This window comes from Gadus chalcogrammus, chromosome 23 (assembly GCF_026213295.1).
Source record: "Gadus chalcogrammus isolate NIFS_2021 chromosome 23, NIFS_Gcha_1.0, whole genome shotgun sequence".
Taxonomy (NCBI): domain Eukaryota; kingdom Metazoa; phylum Chordata; class Actinopteri; order Gadiformes; family Gadidae; genus Gadus; species Gadus chalcogrammus.
The window spans coordinates 10335268-10350267 of record NC_079434.1 but is presented as its reverse complement, the minus strand read 5'-3'; the positions used below and the strand labels follow the sequence as shown (position 1 = coordinate 10350267).

Here is a 15000-nt window from a genome sequence, read left to right as displayed (position 1 = left end):
CGCTCTGCATGAGAGAAACGACGCGTTGCTGTTTATAGTACGCTGCCGGACGGCAGAGTCCCCCCCGGACCCTTTACTGGTCACACCTCTGACCCCCCGCGACCAAAAGTGAACAGTAAACGAGTCGATTTGTGAGTGTGTCCATGTGGGTCAGGGGTACGAGGAGTCAAACTGCAGTTTTTATTTCAGCTGTACAGCCGGGGGCCAGCCATTGACGCCGGCCAAGCCTCTCCAAATAGGGCGGGCTGTGCGCGCGTCACCGTCACGGCCCGATCCGCTGCCGACAGTTGCAGTGATAAGTATAGACAGCCCGCTGACACTGGAGCCCGCCCCGAAGAAAGGGAAACGCTACATTGGCACATTTTAATCGGCGCATAAATTTGATGTAGGCTACATTGTAAACAACACACCGTTACGCACGGTGAATGCATACTGTGCGCGGGGGGAAACGCAACGTGGTGTTGGGAGACAAACAGCCGTGATCCGTTTCCCTGCATCTGAAACCCGACAATAACAATCAACAAGTAATGACACACCGAGCCGAGCCCTCTGCCGATGTCCCAGTACTGTCTGTTAAATTAAATGAACTCGTTGACTTGGTATAGGCCTACTATATATATATAGGTCTATAGAGATAGAATGCAATTTGGAATGGCTGAAATGAATGAGCACCATTAAGCTACAATGGATATAACTAGTAACTTTCAACTTGAACAAGAAGAGAGCGACAGTGATCCTGTGATCATAATGATTGATTTTCTTTTATCTGCCTAGGCCTGAGGGCATATGCAAGGCCATTATCATTACAGTTGTAGGTTATGTAGTTTCAAAGCATCTGCTGTATATTGGGACAATCTTGACATAAGTCGCTCTACACGTCAGTTTATTTTGGCACAAGCCTTGTAGTTTTTTAAACACAAACACATGCTGCTTCCTAATTAATGCTATCTAAAGATCATGTCTCCTGTTTGCCAGAATATTACTAATAGTTTGTAAAGCCCTAAAGGGTGAAACCACTTCAGGGTTTAGGGGTTAGGAAGATCAGGGAGTTAGGGTTAGCACCATAGCACAGTGTAGCACTTTAGATAGTCTAGTGTTAGGCACTGTAGCACGGGTAAGAAGCCTCAAGAGTTAGGGGTTAGGCACAATAGCACAGGGAAGCGATTTCAAGGGTTAGGCACCATAGCAAGGGGAAGCGGCTTCCAGGGTTATTCGTTAGGCACCATGGCGCTTAAGCACTGTACTTTATTGATCGCCCATTAAATGGCTTCAGTGTGAAGGGTGCTTTATCGATAAAACTAACCTTGACTTCAGTCAATCATCACTCAATGAGGCGACGTGTTGCTTTCCGCTTACCTTGCTTTGTGGTTCTGCAGGTGGCTGGTTCTAGCCATCACCATGATGAGGTTCTACCTCCAGAAAGGAACCCACAGGGGGCTCTACAGGAGCATAGCTAAGACACTCAAGTTCTTCCAGACCGCTGCTTTAGTTGAGGTGAGGAAATACCATTCATAATAAAAAAGCATTATAGTTTAAAACGCCCAGTCTTCCAGTACTTACAATGTCTTTGTGTCTGCTTGCAGGTGGGACACTGCGCCATTGGTGAGTTTTCAATAATGCAGTTTCTGCGAAAACATATTTATTGGAAGAGTATCGCTTCTTTCTATAGAAGTGTATTGCATTCATTTTTGGAAATGGGTGTTCCTGTAATAAGTAGATACATGTTATTCGAATACAAATTGTTTCCCCAACCAAAAGATTTTAATATGCTACAGTAGTGAACATGAAAGTCATGAATATATTCTGGCTGTAGGTATTGTGAGGACGTCTGTGATTGTGACGGGGGTTCAAGTGTGCTCAAGGATCTTCATGGTTTGGTTCATCGCAAGCAGCATAAGACAGGTGAGGAGAAATTATATCTATTGTCTACATGGCTTTATATTATGAAGTATCAATTTTTTAAACTCAAGAACATGACCATGTATGAAACAGAGCAGCTGTTTTCTTGTGGCAAACTTTTATATTTATTTTATAATAACAACGCTATCTGGAAACTGTGTTCAGGTCCAGAGTGAGGAGAGTGTGATACTGTTCTTGGTGGTCTGGACGGTGACGGAGATCACTAGATACTCCTACTACACCTTCAACCTGCTGCACCAAGTCCCTTACTTCATCAAATGGGCCAGGTGGAGTGTGTGTGTGTGGGGGAAGTGGTTCCCAACCTCTGGCTCGAGTCGCGACCCCGTTTCGGTCCACATTTTTTGATGAAAATTGCAAAGAAATTGAAATGTCCTGTAAAGATCCCCCACATGATACAACTAGACCTGCCTCATATTCATACCCCAGAAATTACCCCAAAAAAGGTTTGGGTTTGGAACCACGCAATGCCGTTGTGTGGTTAGCGTGGGATAGTCGCCGTGACAAATATTGCATGTCAGTTAGGGTTGTGCACGAAGATGTCATGCTGCTTGTTGTCCCCTGGCATGCTTCCGACACCCACCCAGACAGAAAGTAGGGTCAAATGCGTGTATTAATTAGCACTGGGATGAGCATAACATTTGCATATTCGTCCACCAATCTACATACTCCAGGCAACACCTACTCCCAGCATGCACCTCTTCTGCTCCGACAACCCTTATTAAAACATAAAGGAGGAACGTCATTGAGTGACTGATTGGTCAGCTGTCTGATGGTGACTCTATCCCACATCTGAGTATGTTACGGTTGATGAACCATTAGCTGGAAGAGGCTGATGAGATAGCAGTGTCAGTGGCTAGTGACAGGCATATCAATTTGCTAGGAGTGACAAGCTAGAGGATAGCAACGTACTAGCAGGGACTAGAGGAAGGCTAGCAAGGAGCTTGCAACGACTAGCGAGATGTTAGCAAGAGGCTACTGGAGGCATGGCATAACATTTGGAGATTAATTCATTAATTCAGTCAGGAAACCACTCAGTAGGCATGCCAGCTATCTGGGAGCCATCGCTCTGGATTGTTAGCGTTGTGGCAAACTGTTGCTATTCTCTCCACCCCCTTCTCGCCTGAGACCCAAGGGTGGGAGTAGGTGAGGACCCTTCAGCTGCTCCTGTTTTTTTAAGACCATCTGTCTTAGTCGTGGAATGCTGGCCTATAATTTCACCTTCTGGAAAACGCTCCAGAATCTCAGCACTGTCTTGAACATAGTTTTAAGAATGACTGGTGACCCCAACCCTGAAATAACAGCGTTATATAGATAAATCAGTACCCTAACAGACGTATCTTTATATTCACTAAAAATGATTAGTCTTCTGATAAGACTCCTATCAGACGCTACATAGCTTCCTGTCAGAGCTCCAATCTCTTCTGTCTGGACTCCCTGCTGACTGGGCTCCAAACCACCTTTTAATGCACTCGCACACACACATACTCCTTAATTTCTCATAAACACACCCCTCCACACCTCATCCTCCCATGTCTATACTCACTTTGCGTGTTCAATAAGAATAATGTGGAGCAGACAAGCCTCTACCGGGACTGTATTGCACTCTTCAGGGAATAGCTAGGTTGTAGTTTTATGATGTAGTAGATCATCCAACTGGTGTGAGTCCTCGATCTACACCCGTGCTTGGTTACCTAAACACAATCCTGTTTGACGGTCATACCCATAGCCCTATGCTAGGCTACATACATGCTGTGCTACAAACATGCAAGGCTGGGCTAAATCCAGGTAGAGACTACACTAGGAACAACACTAGGAGCAAAATTGCTAGGTCGCATCAATGATATATTAAATACACACTGTCTACATTCAAGCTATAGTAAATCCGCACTAGGCTACATGTATGCTGAGCTACAAACTGGCTACATCCAGGGTCGGCAGCAGCATAAACAAACACTAGGTAGAATCATATTGGGCTACATACATGCTAGGCTACATTAACAGTAGGCTACAAGCACACTATACCAATTACAATTAGGGCATTTCAAAGACGCTTTTATCCAAAGCGACTTACATCGGTTAATATATACATTGACACACCGACGGCAGAGTCATCCAGGCAAGGCACCAGCCAGCTCGTCAGGAGCAGTTAGGGTTAAGTGTCTTGCTGAGGGACACATCAACACTCAGCTAGGAGGGGCTGGGGATCGAACTAGCAACCTTTCGGTTACAAGACAACTGCTCTACCTCCTGAGCTAAGCTGATCCACCACACAGACCTGCTAGACAACATGGTATTAGCTACATACATTGCATGTTTTTTCCTTCACAGTACAGTAACCTATAAGGGTAGTGTTTCTCTTGGCTCCAGCTGGTGGATTAATTACTGCACGGGTCTCCTACCGAATTCCGTTGGTTCAGTCCATCCAAAAACACCTCACCTCTCTTCTCCTACCTCCCTATGCTCTGTGAACACTGCTGCCAAACACCCCACCGAAGACCCCTAAGGCATCTTTTTTAATGAATTCATCACGTTGTTATCGCTAAAAGGAGGACACTGTCTCTGATCCATGCAGCCCTCCCAGTGTTGGACTCATCCCAACCCAGGGACTTGTAGATGGCCAGACTGTTGTTTCTTCACAGTTTGAGACCAAAACACCAATGATCAAACACCAGTTGGCTGGAATCCAAACATTAAAACACAGATGTTTAGGGTACAGCCGATGCTTTACATCAAACGATCTAAGAAGAACGTATACCACCTGTTCAAGACAATTCAAATGAATAAAACTGAAAAACGTGTGAGTTTCAATGCTTTGTTAAAGACATTATATGATAATGTGTCATATTTTACTCAGAAAGGCCTATTTGTAGCTTGCCGGTTAGGCCTATATTTGACATTTGCATGCTGGTAGTCTACTATTGCAACAAGTTGAATGTTTCTATGTTGGTGTTCGGGGTCTTGAATCTGTTATTATATGCGAATTACATTTTAGAAATGATGTTCTCTGCTGATACAAGTGTCATTCGATTATGGCTAATGTGGGAAAAAATATACTTCAGAAAAAGTATTCAAAGCTTGTTTAACTAAAAAGATTTTGACAAAGAACAAAGTAGGACAAATAAGTATTGACTTACAACATGCCGATTCAAAAAATAGGATAGCTAATACTAGCCAACTTCCAATAACTACACAGTACAATTTATATTACTACTACTACTTCCAATTGAAATTAATTACACTTCCAAAGAGCTACAAGTGTATGTTTAGATTCTTGGTAATCCTCTTGTATAAAAGTATTCCCATCTGATCTCCCCCAGGTATAGAGGTATTTCACACAGTACTAACAACAGAATCCCTGCTCTCGTTACACTACCACTACTATGATTGTGTGTTGAGGGTCCTAACACTCTTCCCTGTGCTCCAGGTATAACCTCTTCATCGTCCTGTACCCACTGGGGGTCGTGGGAGAACTGTTAACCATCTACGCCGCGCTTCCTATTGTACGACGCACGGCTATGTACTCCCTCCGCCTCCCCAACAAGTACAACGTCTCCTTCGACTACTACTACTTCCTCATCATCGCCATGCTGTCCTACATCCCACGTAAGAACCGCTTTCCAGCCCGCCGTCGGTCAAACAAAGCAGCCGTAGACGTGGCCGTATTTATGACGCTTTTATCCAAAGCGACCTAGAGTGAATTCAGATACACGTCATCATGGAGCAGGTAGGGGTTAGGAGACAACTTGCTCTAGGATGCCTAGAGGATCAAACCCTGAGCCTTTTGGTCAGGGGTCAAACAACCCTTGCCAAATCCCTATCGCCACTATAACCCTTTCTAGAGTCGCTTGTATTATGATGAACTAATAATTGATGTCTATAGAACTCGTGTAGCGCGCACCTTAAAATCTTAAAATTGCCTTCTTTAAGTGGTCTATTTATGTATCTCTCTCTCAATCTTTGTCGGCTTAATAGTATTGTAGCCCAAACATATTTTAACAATTTTTACAGCTAATCCGGTTATTTTGCATTAGCAGTAAATCATAGTAGCGCTGAATATGACCTTCTGAGAACCTTACTGCTCGGATTCGTTATAGAATGTGTGCAAACCTTACTGTCTGTGGTTCCTCTGAGAACGGGCGTGGTCCTGACCGTGTGTGGTTCTTCTGCAGTGTTCCCTCAGCTGTTCTTCCATATGCTGCGCCAGCGAAGGAAGGTCCTGCACGGGGAGGTCATTGTTGAGAAGGACGACTAGCTGCTCACTCCCTGCTCCCCCTGCCAAGGGCCCGCAGAGCCTACTCACCTCCAATACCATCTCCACCTCCACCCTGACCACAACCGTCTCAACCCTCCCAACCACCTCTACCAGCATCCCTGTCTCAATAACCACCTCTTTCACCATACTTAACTCCTGATCCCCCACAACCTCCACCAGCTCCCCCGCCAGAACAATCCTCACATACAATATCTCCATCCTCATCACCACCACCATTATCTTCATCATCTCAACCCCGCCTTCCTGCCCATTTCGTCCCAACAGATCCAAGTTGATAAACCGAGGACATTCAGCACCACCAAGACAATAACACCACTTCTTTAAAAACGACCATATCATGGAAATTTAGCAAAGAGGTACAGACCATTGGTCCCTGAAGCTCACCCCTAGACAGCACTCTGGTACCCCCAAATCGGATTACCTTCATCCCGTGGAAACAGGTACCGTATGGTGTTATTTTCCGGTTGGACACAGGATTAGAGGCTTAGAACGAGACCTCTCAATGCAGATCTACAAATCCTGGTGATCTCAAGAGCTCACCTATCACTGGACACCTGTTACGTCCCAGGAAAAAAGTCATGACCCTCGCACCACACCTTCAGTCAGCTCTTCTCAAACCACATCTTAGGCCGCATTCACCCTGTACACGTCCGTTAACAGATCTCATTGACTTTGCATGGGGCGCACTCGAAATGCATTGTGGGTCAATCCGTTCCTTCAGCTCCGTTGCCTGCGTCAAAAAGTTGAGAAATGTTTAACTTTTCAGGCAGCAACAGACCCGTCGGCCAATCAGATCGCGTTACCCATACGTCAGACACGCCCTCCGTCATCGGTCGGCGGACGTGTACAGTGTGAACGCAGCATAAGGTCACCACACATCCCTCAATGAAAACCCTTCTCAGCTTCAATCACATCACAGATGTGGTGTCACTCCTGACATATCTTCAGTCAACCCCCCTCACATCACCGCTTCAGTCACCACCCCTCACATCACAACTTCAGTCACCACCCCTCACATCACAGCTTCAGTCACCACCCCTCACATCACAGCTTCAGTCACCACCCCTCACATCACCGCTTCAGTCACCACCCCTCACATCACAGCTTCAGTCACCACCCCTCACATCACAGCTTCAGTTAGCACCCCTCACATCACAGCTTCAGTCACCACCCCTCACATCACCGCTTCAGTCACCACCCCTCACATCACCGCTTCAGTCAGCACCCCTCACATCACAGCTTCAGTCACCACCCCTCACATCACAGCTTCAGTCACCACCCCTCACATCACAGCTTCAGTCACCACCCCTCACATCACCGCTTCAGTCACCACCCCTCACATCACAGCTTCAGTCACCACCCCTCACATCACAGCTTCAGTCACCACCCCTCACATCACAGCTTCAGTCACCACCCCTCACATCACAGCTTCAGTCACCACCCCTCACATCACAGCTTCAGTCACCACCCCTCACATCACAGCTTCAGTCACCACCCCTCACATCACCGCTTCAGTCACCACCCCTCACATCACCGCTTCAGTCACCACCCCTCACATCACAGCTTCAGTTAGCACCCCTCACATCACAGCTTCAGTCACCACCCCTCACATCACAGCTTCAGTCACCACCCCTCACATCACAGCTTCAGTCAGCACCCCTAACAACAAATCTCTGGCTGCTGATGAGTGGAGAAGCAGAAGGAAGTGGTGAATGAAATAAATGGAGAAGAGCCGGTAGACTAGACACTAACCTTGTCATTTCCATTTGGCAAACATGTTTTTTTTAAGTGTTGTCAATGGAGTTATTTTATACATATTACGGCAACAAGAACTAGACATAAACCATTGAAAATATGAGACGACGGTGGGTCTATTTTAATAAAGAAACTGACATTTTACACCGACGTATGGAAGAGGCTGCTTTTTTGTGGCTGTTCAGTCACTTTACTAGGGAGCGATCTGAAATTACAAATGCAGTTAATAATGCACAGGTTTTATTTCGTAAAAATACCGTTATTTATTTTTCACATATCACTTAGTCTGTAGAGGAGCAGCAAGTTAAGAGGATTTGTTGAAAAAATGCCGTCCAAAGGGCAACGTACGAGCTGCTACCAACTCTTACCTTCTCTTTGTGTTAATGTTTACCTCATCAAAATGAGCACATCTTAATCCAATGAGTAGAGACCTGCAGTCCGAAAGCACGTGATGCAGAATGTGAGACAGTCGTAGCGGTTAGATTATTCGTGCTCACAGTCTTCATTGGACGTCGTGTTGCTGGTCTGCAGTAGCTAGTTCCCAACACTAGAGGTGCTATAGAAACATCACTGTCTTCTTCTGTGCAGCTGAAAGAGCGTGACTTTAATCTGAGTCTAACGTAAAGATGGAAAACAGCATGTGAGTGAGAGAGTTGATTGGCCTTAGAAATGTTGTCCCAAAAGTTGGCGGGAAGAAGCAGCCTTGAAGGCGTGGTATGCTAATAATGTGAGCAACTATACAGGAGAAAAAGAATATGTGAATAACATTGCAACTTTTCAACAATAAAAATGTGAATCCATTCGTATGCGCCCATGAATAAATCAAATCCAACAATACCTTTGAGTGCATTCTGTGATAGACCTGGCGATGACCAGCTTGACTGAAGAGAAAGTGTTACGCTTCGCCTGATGGCATTTCAATATTAAAACACTCACTGGAAAAAAGATGTTGACGCAACATGTTTGGTTTGTGTTGTTTTTGTCTTTATTGGTGCAGTTTGTGTTATGGCTTGTGTTTGTTTTTTAGTATGGTCTCTGTTTGAGGTTCGTTTCATTTAGTATTTATGAGACGGTGGGAAATCCTGGAACACACTTCCTGTGTAGATACAGGAAGTGCATGGCCACATATTAAACAAATCAATGAGCTGGAAAAAATCTGTCTTTGGTTTAATCTCCAAATCTATCTCTTGCCATTTGATGTGCAAATACTATCATAATAATCGCTTCATCCCACAGCTTAAATTCTGCTTACCAAAAGTGGCCCACTGGGTAGTAAATATTACAGTTATTTTACATTATAAATGATTAAAATGATTTAGTCAGACATTCATGTGGTTAACATAACGAGAACTTGCAAAGAACGGCGAGATGAGGGTTTCTCAGAAATTATCCATAATCACACTTTTCATTGTCGTAACATGATCATTTTTCTGTGTAAGGAACAATTAAGTCTCTTTGGCTGTATAGGCATCATATAAAAAAATGCATAATGAAATATACATTCATATATTCAGGTGTACATGGAATAAAGCAATATAAAAAACGCTTTTACAGGTCATCATAAAAAAAATATCCATATAAATCCTTCTCTTGTATCGGATCAGGGGTCGTAGGTCGGAGTTTCCGCAGGACAGCAGTGGAGCAGTGGTTTGGCGTCATACTGAGTCCCAAACCAAAATTGTCCTTCTTCTGACTCCGTACGAGCTGTCCATGCGGCAAGCCAGTGGGCCGCCAACAGCTAACCACTAACCAAGTCATTTTTACTGCTCTTTCAGAGCGACGATCCTGGGGATCCTGCTGAGGAAGAAGACAGGAAGTTGGATGAGAAAAACATGGCCGACATGGAGGTCGCACAAACCTTCTCAGCACGATACAACAGTTTATCAAGCGGAAAGAAGACAAAGAAATAGACATGGCCGCTGAATGAGAACCAAAGCATTCTAACCAGACAGAAAGAGAGAGCTACATGCTAACAACAGTGACACAGAGCTCATCAGGGGACTATATGCTATTAGTGGACGAAGAGGGACACCTACAGCTCTCCATGGGCTTCTCACAGATGTAGTTCATAAGGTCTTCACAGTAGAAGTCGTTCCATAAACCGTCGTTGAGGATCCCAGCGCAGTCCTCCCCTTCATTTTGGCCGTCGCTCCAGTTGTCAGGCTGGTCTTGCTTCCACATCCTACAGGACATCAGCAGGGGGCGGTAAAGCTTCAACATTAACTACTGGGGTCACAACGTCAGCAGAAGTCAACGGGTTTAAAGGGCCCCTATTTTACCACCAGGTGTTTGTGTGATTCGCCATTGCAAGCCATTAAAAGGTCTGCCCTGCCCTGTGAGAAAGCGAAATCATGTGTCACAGCGAAGGGCAGATTTTTAAATGGATTGTAGTGGTGAAACAAACACCTGGTGGTAAATTAGTGGCTCTTTAAAGCTGACGTGAAGCTTGGTTCTTTGCAAGTGACAGCCATGACCACCTGGTTGTGCAGCCCTTGCGGAGGCTGCTAATATGACCCTAACTATAGGGGGCTAATGGTGGTCCGATGCAAAAAGATCCGCCACAATGGGAAAAGTAATTCTCAGTGGGCAAAGTAATTCTCGTAATACAAGGCCAAATCATTTCTTCTGTGTGGGGTTAGGATCTCAGTGGGTAGTTCCTCCCCATATTATGTTGTTTGAGGAGTCACATGCTGAGCGTGTGAATTTGTTTTGGCCATAGACTGCTACTTCAAGGCGGCCATTCACCTTACCGTTAAGTCCCGCCCTCAATGTGCCAAAGATGGATCGCTTCTGCTGCTGGTTGCAAAACATTCTAGCAATGACGGCGCCCGTAAAGTGAAATCTACGACTTCATAACGATCTTCATGTGTACACCAGTTGGTGACATCAGGGACACTACATCCATCATTTTTACAGTCTATGGTTCAGTCCCGTTATAATATGGGATTTCTTTAAAATGATGATGGTTTATTATTTATTACAAGGGTAAACAGGGATAAGTAGAGGGGCTGACCTCAGTGTTTTGGTTAGCTGGAGGTTGGATGTATTCAGTTTAGTAAAATAAATGAATTTAAGTGAATTCTATTTCGAATATATAATAAACGGCAGAATATAATTAATAAACATAGATCCAGTCTCAAAACCCCACATTATACAACATCCCCTTACCCTGATCCCTCTAAGGTGCGAGGAACAACTCCCCCAAACCCAAGGGGAGGAAGCAACCTTGTGGCCGATATTTGCAAACTCACGTGAAGCTTGGTCGCTTCCCGTCCAGCCAGTACCAGACACTCTCCTGCAGGCGGTCCGTCAGACCCATCCAGAAGTACCCCTTCCCGATCATCTGCTCCCTCAGCCATCTCTGAGCAGGCAAACACACCCAGGATGAGCTAGGTTTAGAATTAGCCAGGGACACCGGGGCGTGGCCCCCCCTACTCCTGTGACGAATGCCATCTCGGGTGAACGTCTCATCCGAAAGACGGAACACATTTTGCAGGAACTTTTGTTCAAAGGGATGAGGGGGTGCCCGTCAACAAAACCTTGAGAGTTGGCTGTTGCTCTCCACTGACATCAGGAAAGATGAAACCCTATTTCTTACACATCCTCCGGCGAATCTCAAAACACATCTGCTAAGACTGCATCTAAAAAATTGAATAAGATAAGAGGAAAGATGTCTTCTCTATATATTGTTTCTAGAAAGTATTGCAATTCACCTTGGACAAAAGCTAATACATTTATCTAAATTAATACATTCACAATAATCAATGGTCGAGGAGGCACTTCAATCATATGTATATAAGTATATCAGTGATAGAATACCATTCCATATAAATACATGTTCAACTATACATTATGGATGATATATCCGTATTCACCTGTTCTTCCACGTCCTCCAGGACCAGCAAAGACCCGGACTTCTTCACGCAGATCGCCTCAGCGTCGTTAAAGCTCCGCATGTCCTTGGACAACAAGTAGCACGTGTTCCTGTGGTTGATCCAGTCTGGGGGACAACCTGTGGACACACACACCAAACCTCTGAGTCCAATACACTATGGACACTATGAAACAGGGTTAGCCTAGCTCCTGTTGGTCTTATTCTCCATTAGGTGACAAGAACAATCCTTTCCCAGAATTGAGTACCATTGTTATCACACCTTTCATTGGCATAACACACACGTTTATGTGTGTGTAGAACACATTAAGCGGTTAAGCTGCAGATGGCGTGAAGCAATGTAAAGAATAGGGTCTAATGCTATAAAACAGGCTCCTTGTTGATGTTTGACTGGCTGTGGAACGTGTTGTTGACGTGTTACCTGGGGCCCACAGGGTGGGCACAGGGGCCTGGCTCTGTAGGGACACCAGCGCCAGCGGCATGGGTGGCGTGCGAGCAGGAAGTCCTGGTAACCCCGGAGGTCCGGGGGCCCCCACGGGCCCCCGGTCCCCCAGGGGGCCCATCGGCCCTTGGATCCCCGGCTCTCCCTGTGGCCCCTGTGGCCCCTGAAGCCCCGACTGTCCGTCTCTTCCTGGCAATCCTGCGGTGCCCGGCACTCCCTTAGAGCCCGGGCCCCCAGCCCTGCCCCCCGACCCCCGGGAGCCCTTGGAGCCGGGGTTGCCGCGGGAACCCTGCGAACCCTTCAACCCTGGTAGTCCTGGGGGTCCTGGGGAGCCCTTGTCTCCCAATGGCCCCTGGACGCCAGGGCTCCCCTTGTCCCCCTTCTCCCCCATAGGGCCGAACTGACCCGGGGGTCCCTGGGGGCCCCTGTCCCCTCTTGAGCCCCTGGGACCCGGCGGACCTGAGACACAGGGATACAAGTGAAGGTCAGGTTATACGGCACGGAACTGGGGTCTTCTGGGGACTTTTGGCTAACTAATGTATGCAAGCACGTAGAGACCCATGGAGTACCTACTAAGGCTGAATAGGGCAACGTAGAGACCCATGGAGTACCTACTAAGGCTAGAATAGGGCAACGTAGAGACCCATGGAGTACCTACAGTAGGCTAATGACAACACAGAACGCAAAACAACACAAATCCCCGTCCACAGACCAGGGGCAGCAGCAGCAGTGTGTTCCCCCACCTTGTAAGATGGTGAAGTTCGTGATGATCTGCGAGTGCTTGTTGTCCACCAGCTTCATCTCCTCCATGACGATGGACAGGTTGGTGACCTCCGAGTCCAGCCGCGTGGACAGCTCATCCTGCTGCGCCCTCAGGTCCGCCGAGTGCCCCTGCACGTCCGTCACGCTGTGGTTGAGGCCCAGCAGGAGGTCCGAGTGGCGGCCCACTGTCTCGGCGCAGTTCCGCAGGCCGTTCAGGTTGACGTTGATGGAGCCCAGCATCTGCGTGGTGAAGCTGATGTTGCCCATCACGCGGTCCACGCGCCGCTCCGACTCGTCCAGCCGCGACTCGAGCTGGCCCATGCGGCCAGCAGTGCGGTTGTCGTGGTCCCTCTGCTGGTCCATCAACTCGCGGAGGCTCTGCTCGTGGCCGTCGGCCAGGCTGCTGGCGTTCTGCAGCTGGCCGGCCAGGGAGCCAAGCTGGCCCCCCACGTCCTCCAGGCTGTCGTTGTTGGCCTTGGCCAGGACCGAGGCGTTGGACGCCAGGACCTGCAGGTTCTCCACCTTGTCCCGGAGCCACTCCGAGTCGGAGCGCGTCTGCCGCAGGCTCTGCTCCAGGCTCTGGAAGTCGTTGCGGATCTTCTGGATAGCCTGGCTGGTGTCCTCCACCGAGCGCTGCAGGCCCACCAGCAGCCCCCTCTGCTGGGCCTGGGTGAGGTTCAGGCTGCCGATGCGGAGCAGCGCCTGGCTCTGGAGCTTCACCTGCTCCTGGAGGTCGGTCTGCAGCCGCGTGGTGTCCTCCTGGAGACCCTCCACAGTGCCCCCGTAGGCCAGCAGGGAGCCGTTGACGGAGCGCAGGGTGGCCGCGTTGCTGTCCAGCAGGCCCTGGATGGAGCCCTGGCTGCTCTGGAGGTCCAGGCCCGAGGTCTTCAGCTGGCCCAGCACGGCCTGGTTGTTGCTGCTGCGCTCGGCCACCACCGTCAGCTGGCTCTGCAGGGCCTGGAGGTTGTTCCTGAAGGCCTGGATCTCCGAGCTGGCGTTGTCCGACTTCTCCCCCTCTTCGGAACCGAAGGAAGGTTTGAAAAAGAAATGAGTCATAGAATTTAGCTTGTAGTTAGCATCATATTTCTTTACAGAGCAAAGCACACAGAGTGCTCTCATGTTGTTTTGCTCGCATAGAATTCATGTCCTTTTGTGACGCGAAAATTCAAAAACAACCGTATTGGTTGTTTCTGGTTATTGAGTTGTGTTGTGGAGCTGGATGTATTGTCTTTCTATGAGGTGTTTTTATTGTAGTGCAGTGTTTAGCCCACCCATCTTCTTCAGATCCGTCTCCACAGCCATGATCTTCCCTCCATAGTTGGTCATTCCTTCGGTGACGTTGTCCACCCGCTGCATCACTGGGGATGAGACAACACAGGCACTACCAGGGTTAGCATGCTACTGCTGATCATACCAATGAGCATTACTGTTCTGTACTCCTGCTGACAGCCAAAAGGCATCTTACAAATGTATACGTATGTACATATCTTGACAAGGAGACTGTATAAAAATATATTGAGATGCTGTTTTCCTTAACACACAAAGGAACTATCACAAATCCAATGTCCACGCAAATATGCTCACGCACAATCACACACACATGCACAAACGCACACATATGCACGCACGCACTCACTCACACACACACGCCCGTACAGAGTGTCAACCACACATCGAAGAAGGCAGGAGTTTGTATTCTTGTGAGCAAAACTACCCCTCGGAATGACATAAGTATAAGTATTTATACTGATCTAATGTTCTGTCTAACAGTTGCATTGCATGTCCTGAGAAGTACTTGCATCACATCCTGTGTGTACACACATGGTTACCCAGACAGAAGCTCACCAAGGAGAGGGAGAGCAGGCGGCTGGGGCCGGGGGGTCCGTCCCTTCATTCACATTCGTGGGGCATTTATGGAACTTAAAGGGGACATTTAAGCCTTAATGTCTGACCCTG

At 47.4% G+C, this 15000-nt stretch overlaps 2 protein-coding genes across 3 annotated transcripts in view; one reads left to right on the top strand and one right to left on the bottom strand.

Annotated features, from left to right (window-relative positions):
- Window positions 1–9097, top strand: part of hacd1 (3-hydroxyacyl-CoA dehydratase 1) — a 9627-nt gene extending 530 nt beyond the window's left edge. Inside the window, exons 2-7 of the mRNA XM_056583611.1 lie at window positions 1377–1494; window positions 1584–1602; window positions 1814–1902; window positions 2065–2186; window positions 5345–5523; window positions 6090–9097. Of these exons, the coding sequence (XP_056439586.1) occupies window positions 1377–1494; window positions 1584–1602; window positions 1814–1902; window positions 2065–2186; window positions 5345–5523; window positions 6090–6172 (610 nt within the window). The 3' untranslated portion in view covers window positions 6173–9097. The remainder of the gene's footprint in view (window positions 1–1376; window positions 1495–1583; window positions 1603–1813; window positions 1903–2064; window positions 2187–5344; window positions 5524–6089) is intronic.
- Window positions 8088–15000, bottom strand: part of LOC130376752 (collectin-12-like) — a 31117-nt gene continuing 24204 nt past the window's right edge. The window contains exons 4-10 of one of the 2 annotated variants that reach the window (XM_056583608.1): window positions 14316–14402; window positions 13026–14060; window positions 12262–12741; window positions 11824–11960; window positions 11200–11309; window positions 9985–10130; window positions 8088–9745 (exon numbers count right to left, since the gene is read on the bottom strand). In XM_056583608.1, the coding sequence (XP_056439583.1) occupies window positions 9720–9745; window positions 9985–10130; window positions 11200–11309; window positions 11824–11960; window positions 12262–12741; window positions 13026–14060; window positions 14316–14402 (2021 nt within the window). In that variant the 3' untranslated portion in view covers window positions 8088–9719. The remainder of the gene's footprint in view (window positions 9746–9984; window positions 10131–11199; window positions 11310–11823; window positions 11961–12261; window positions 12742–13025; window positions 14061–14315; window positions 14403–15000) is intronic. The other variant, XM_056583609.1, reaches the window with a different exon arrangement.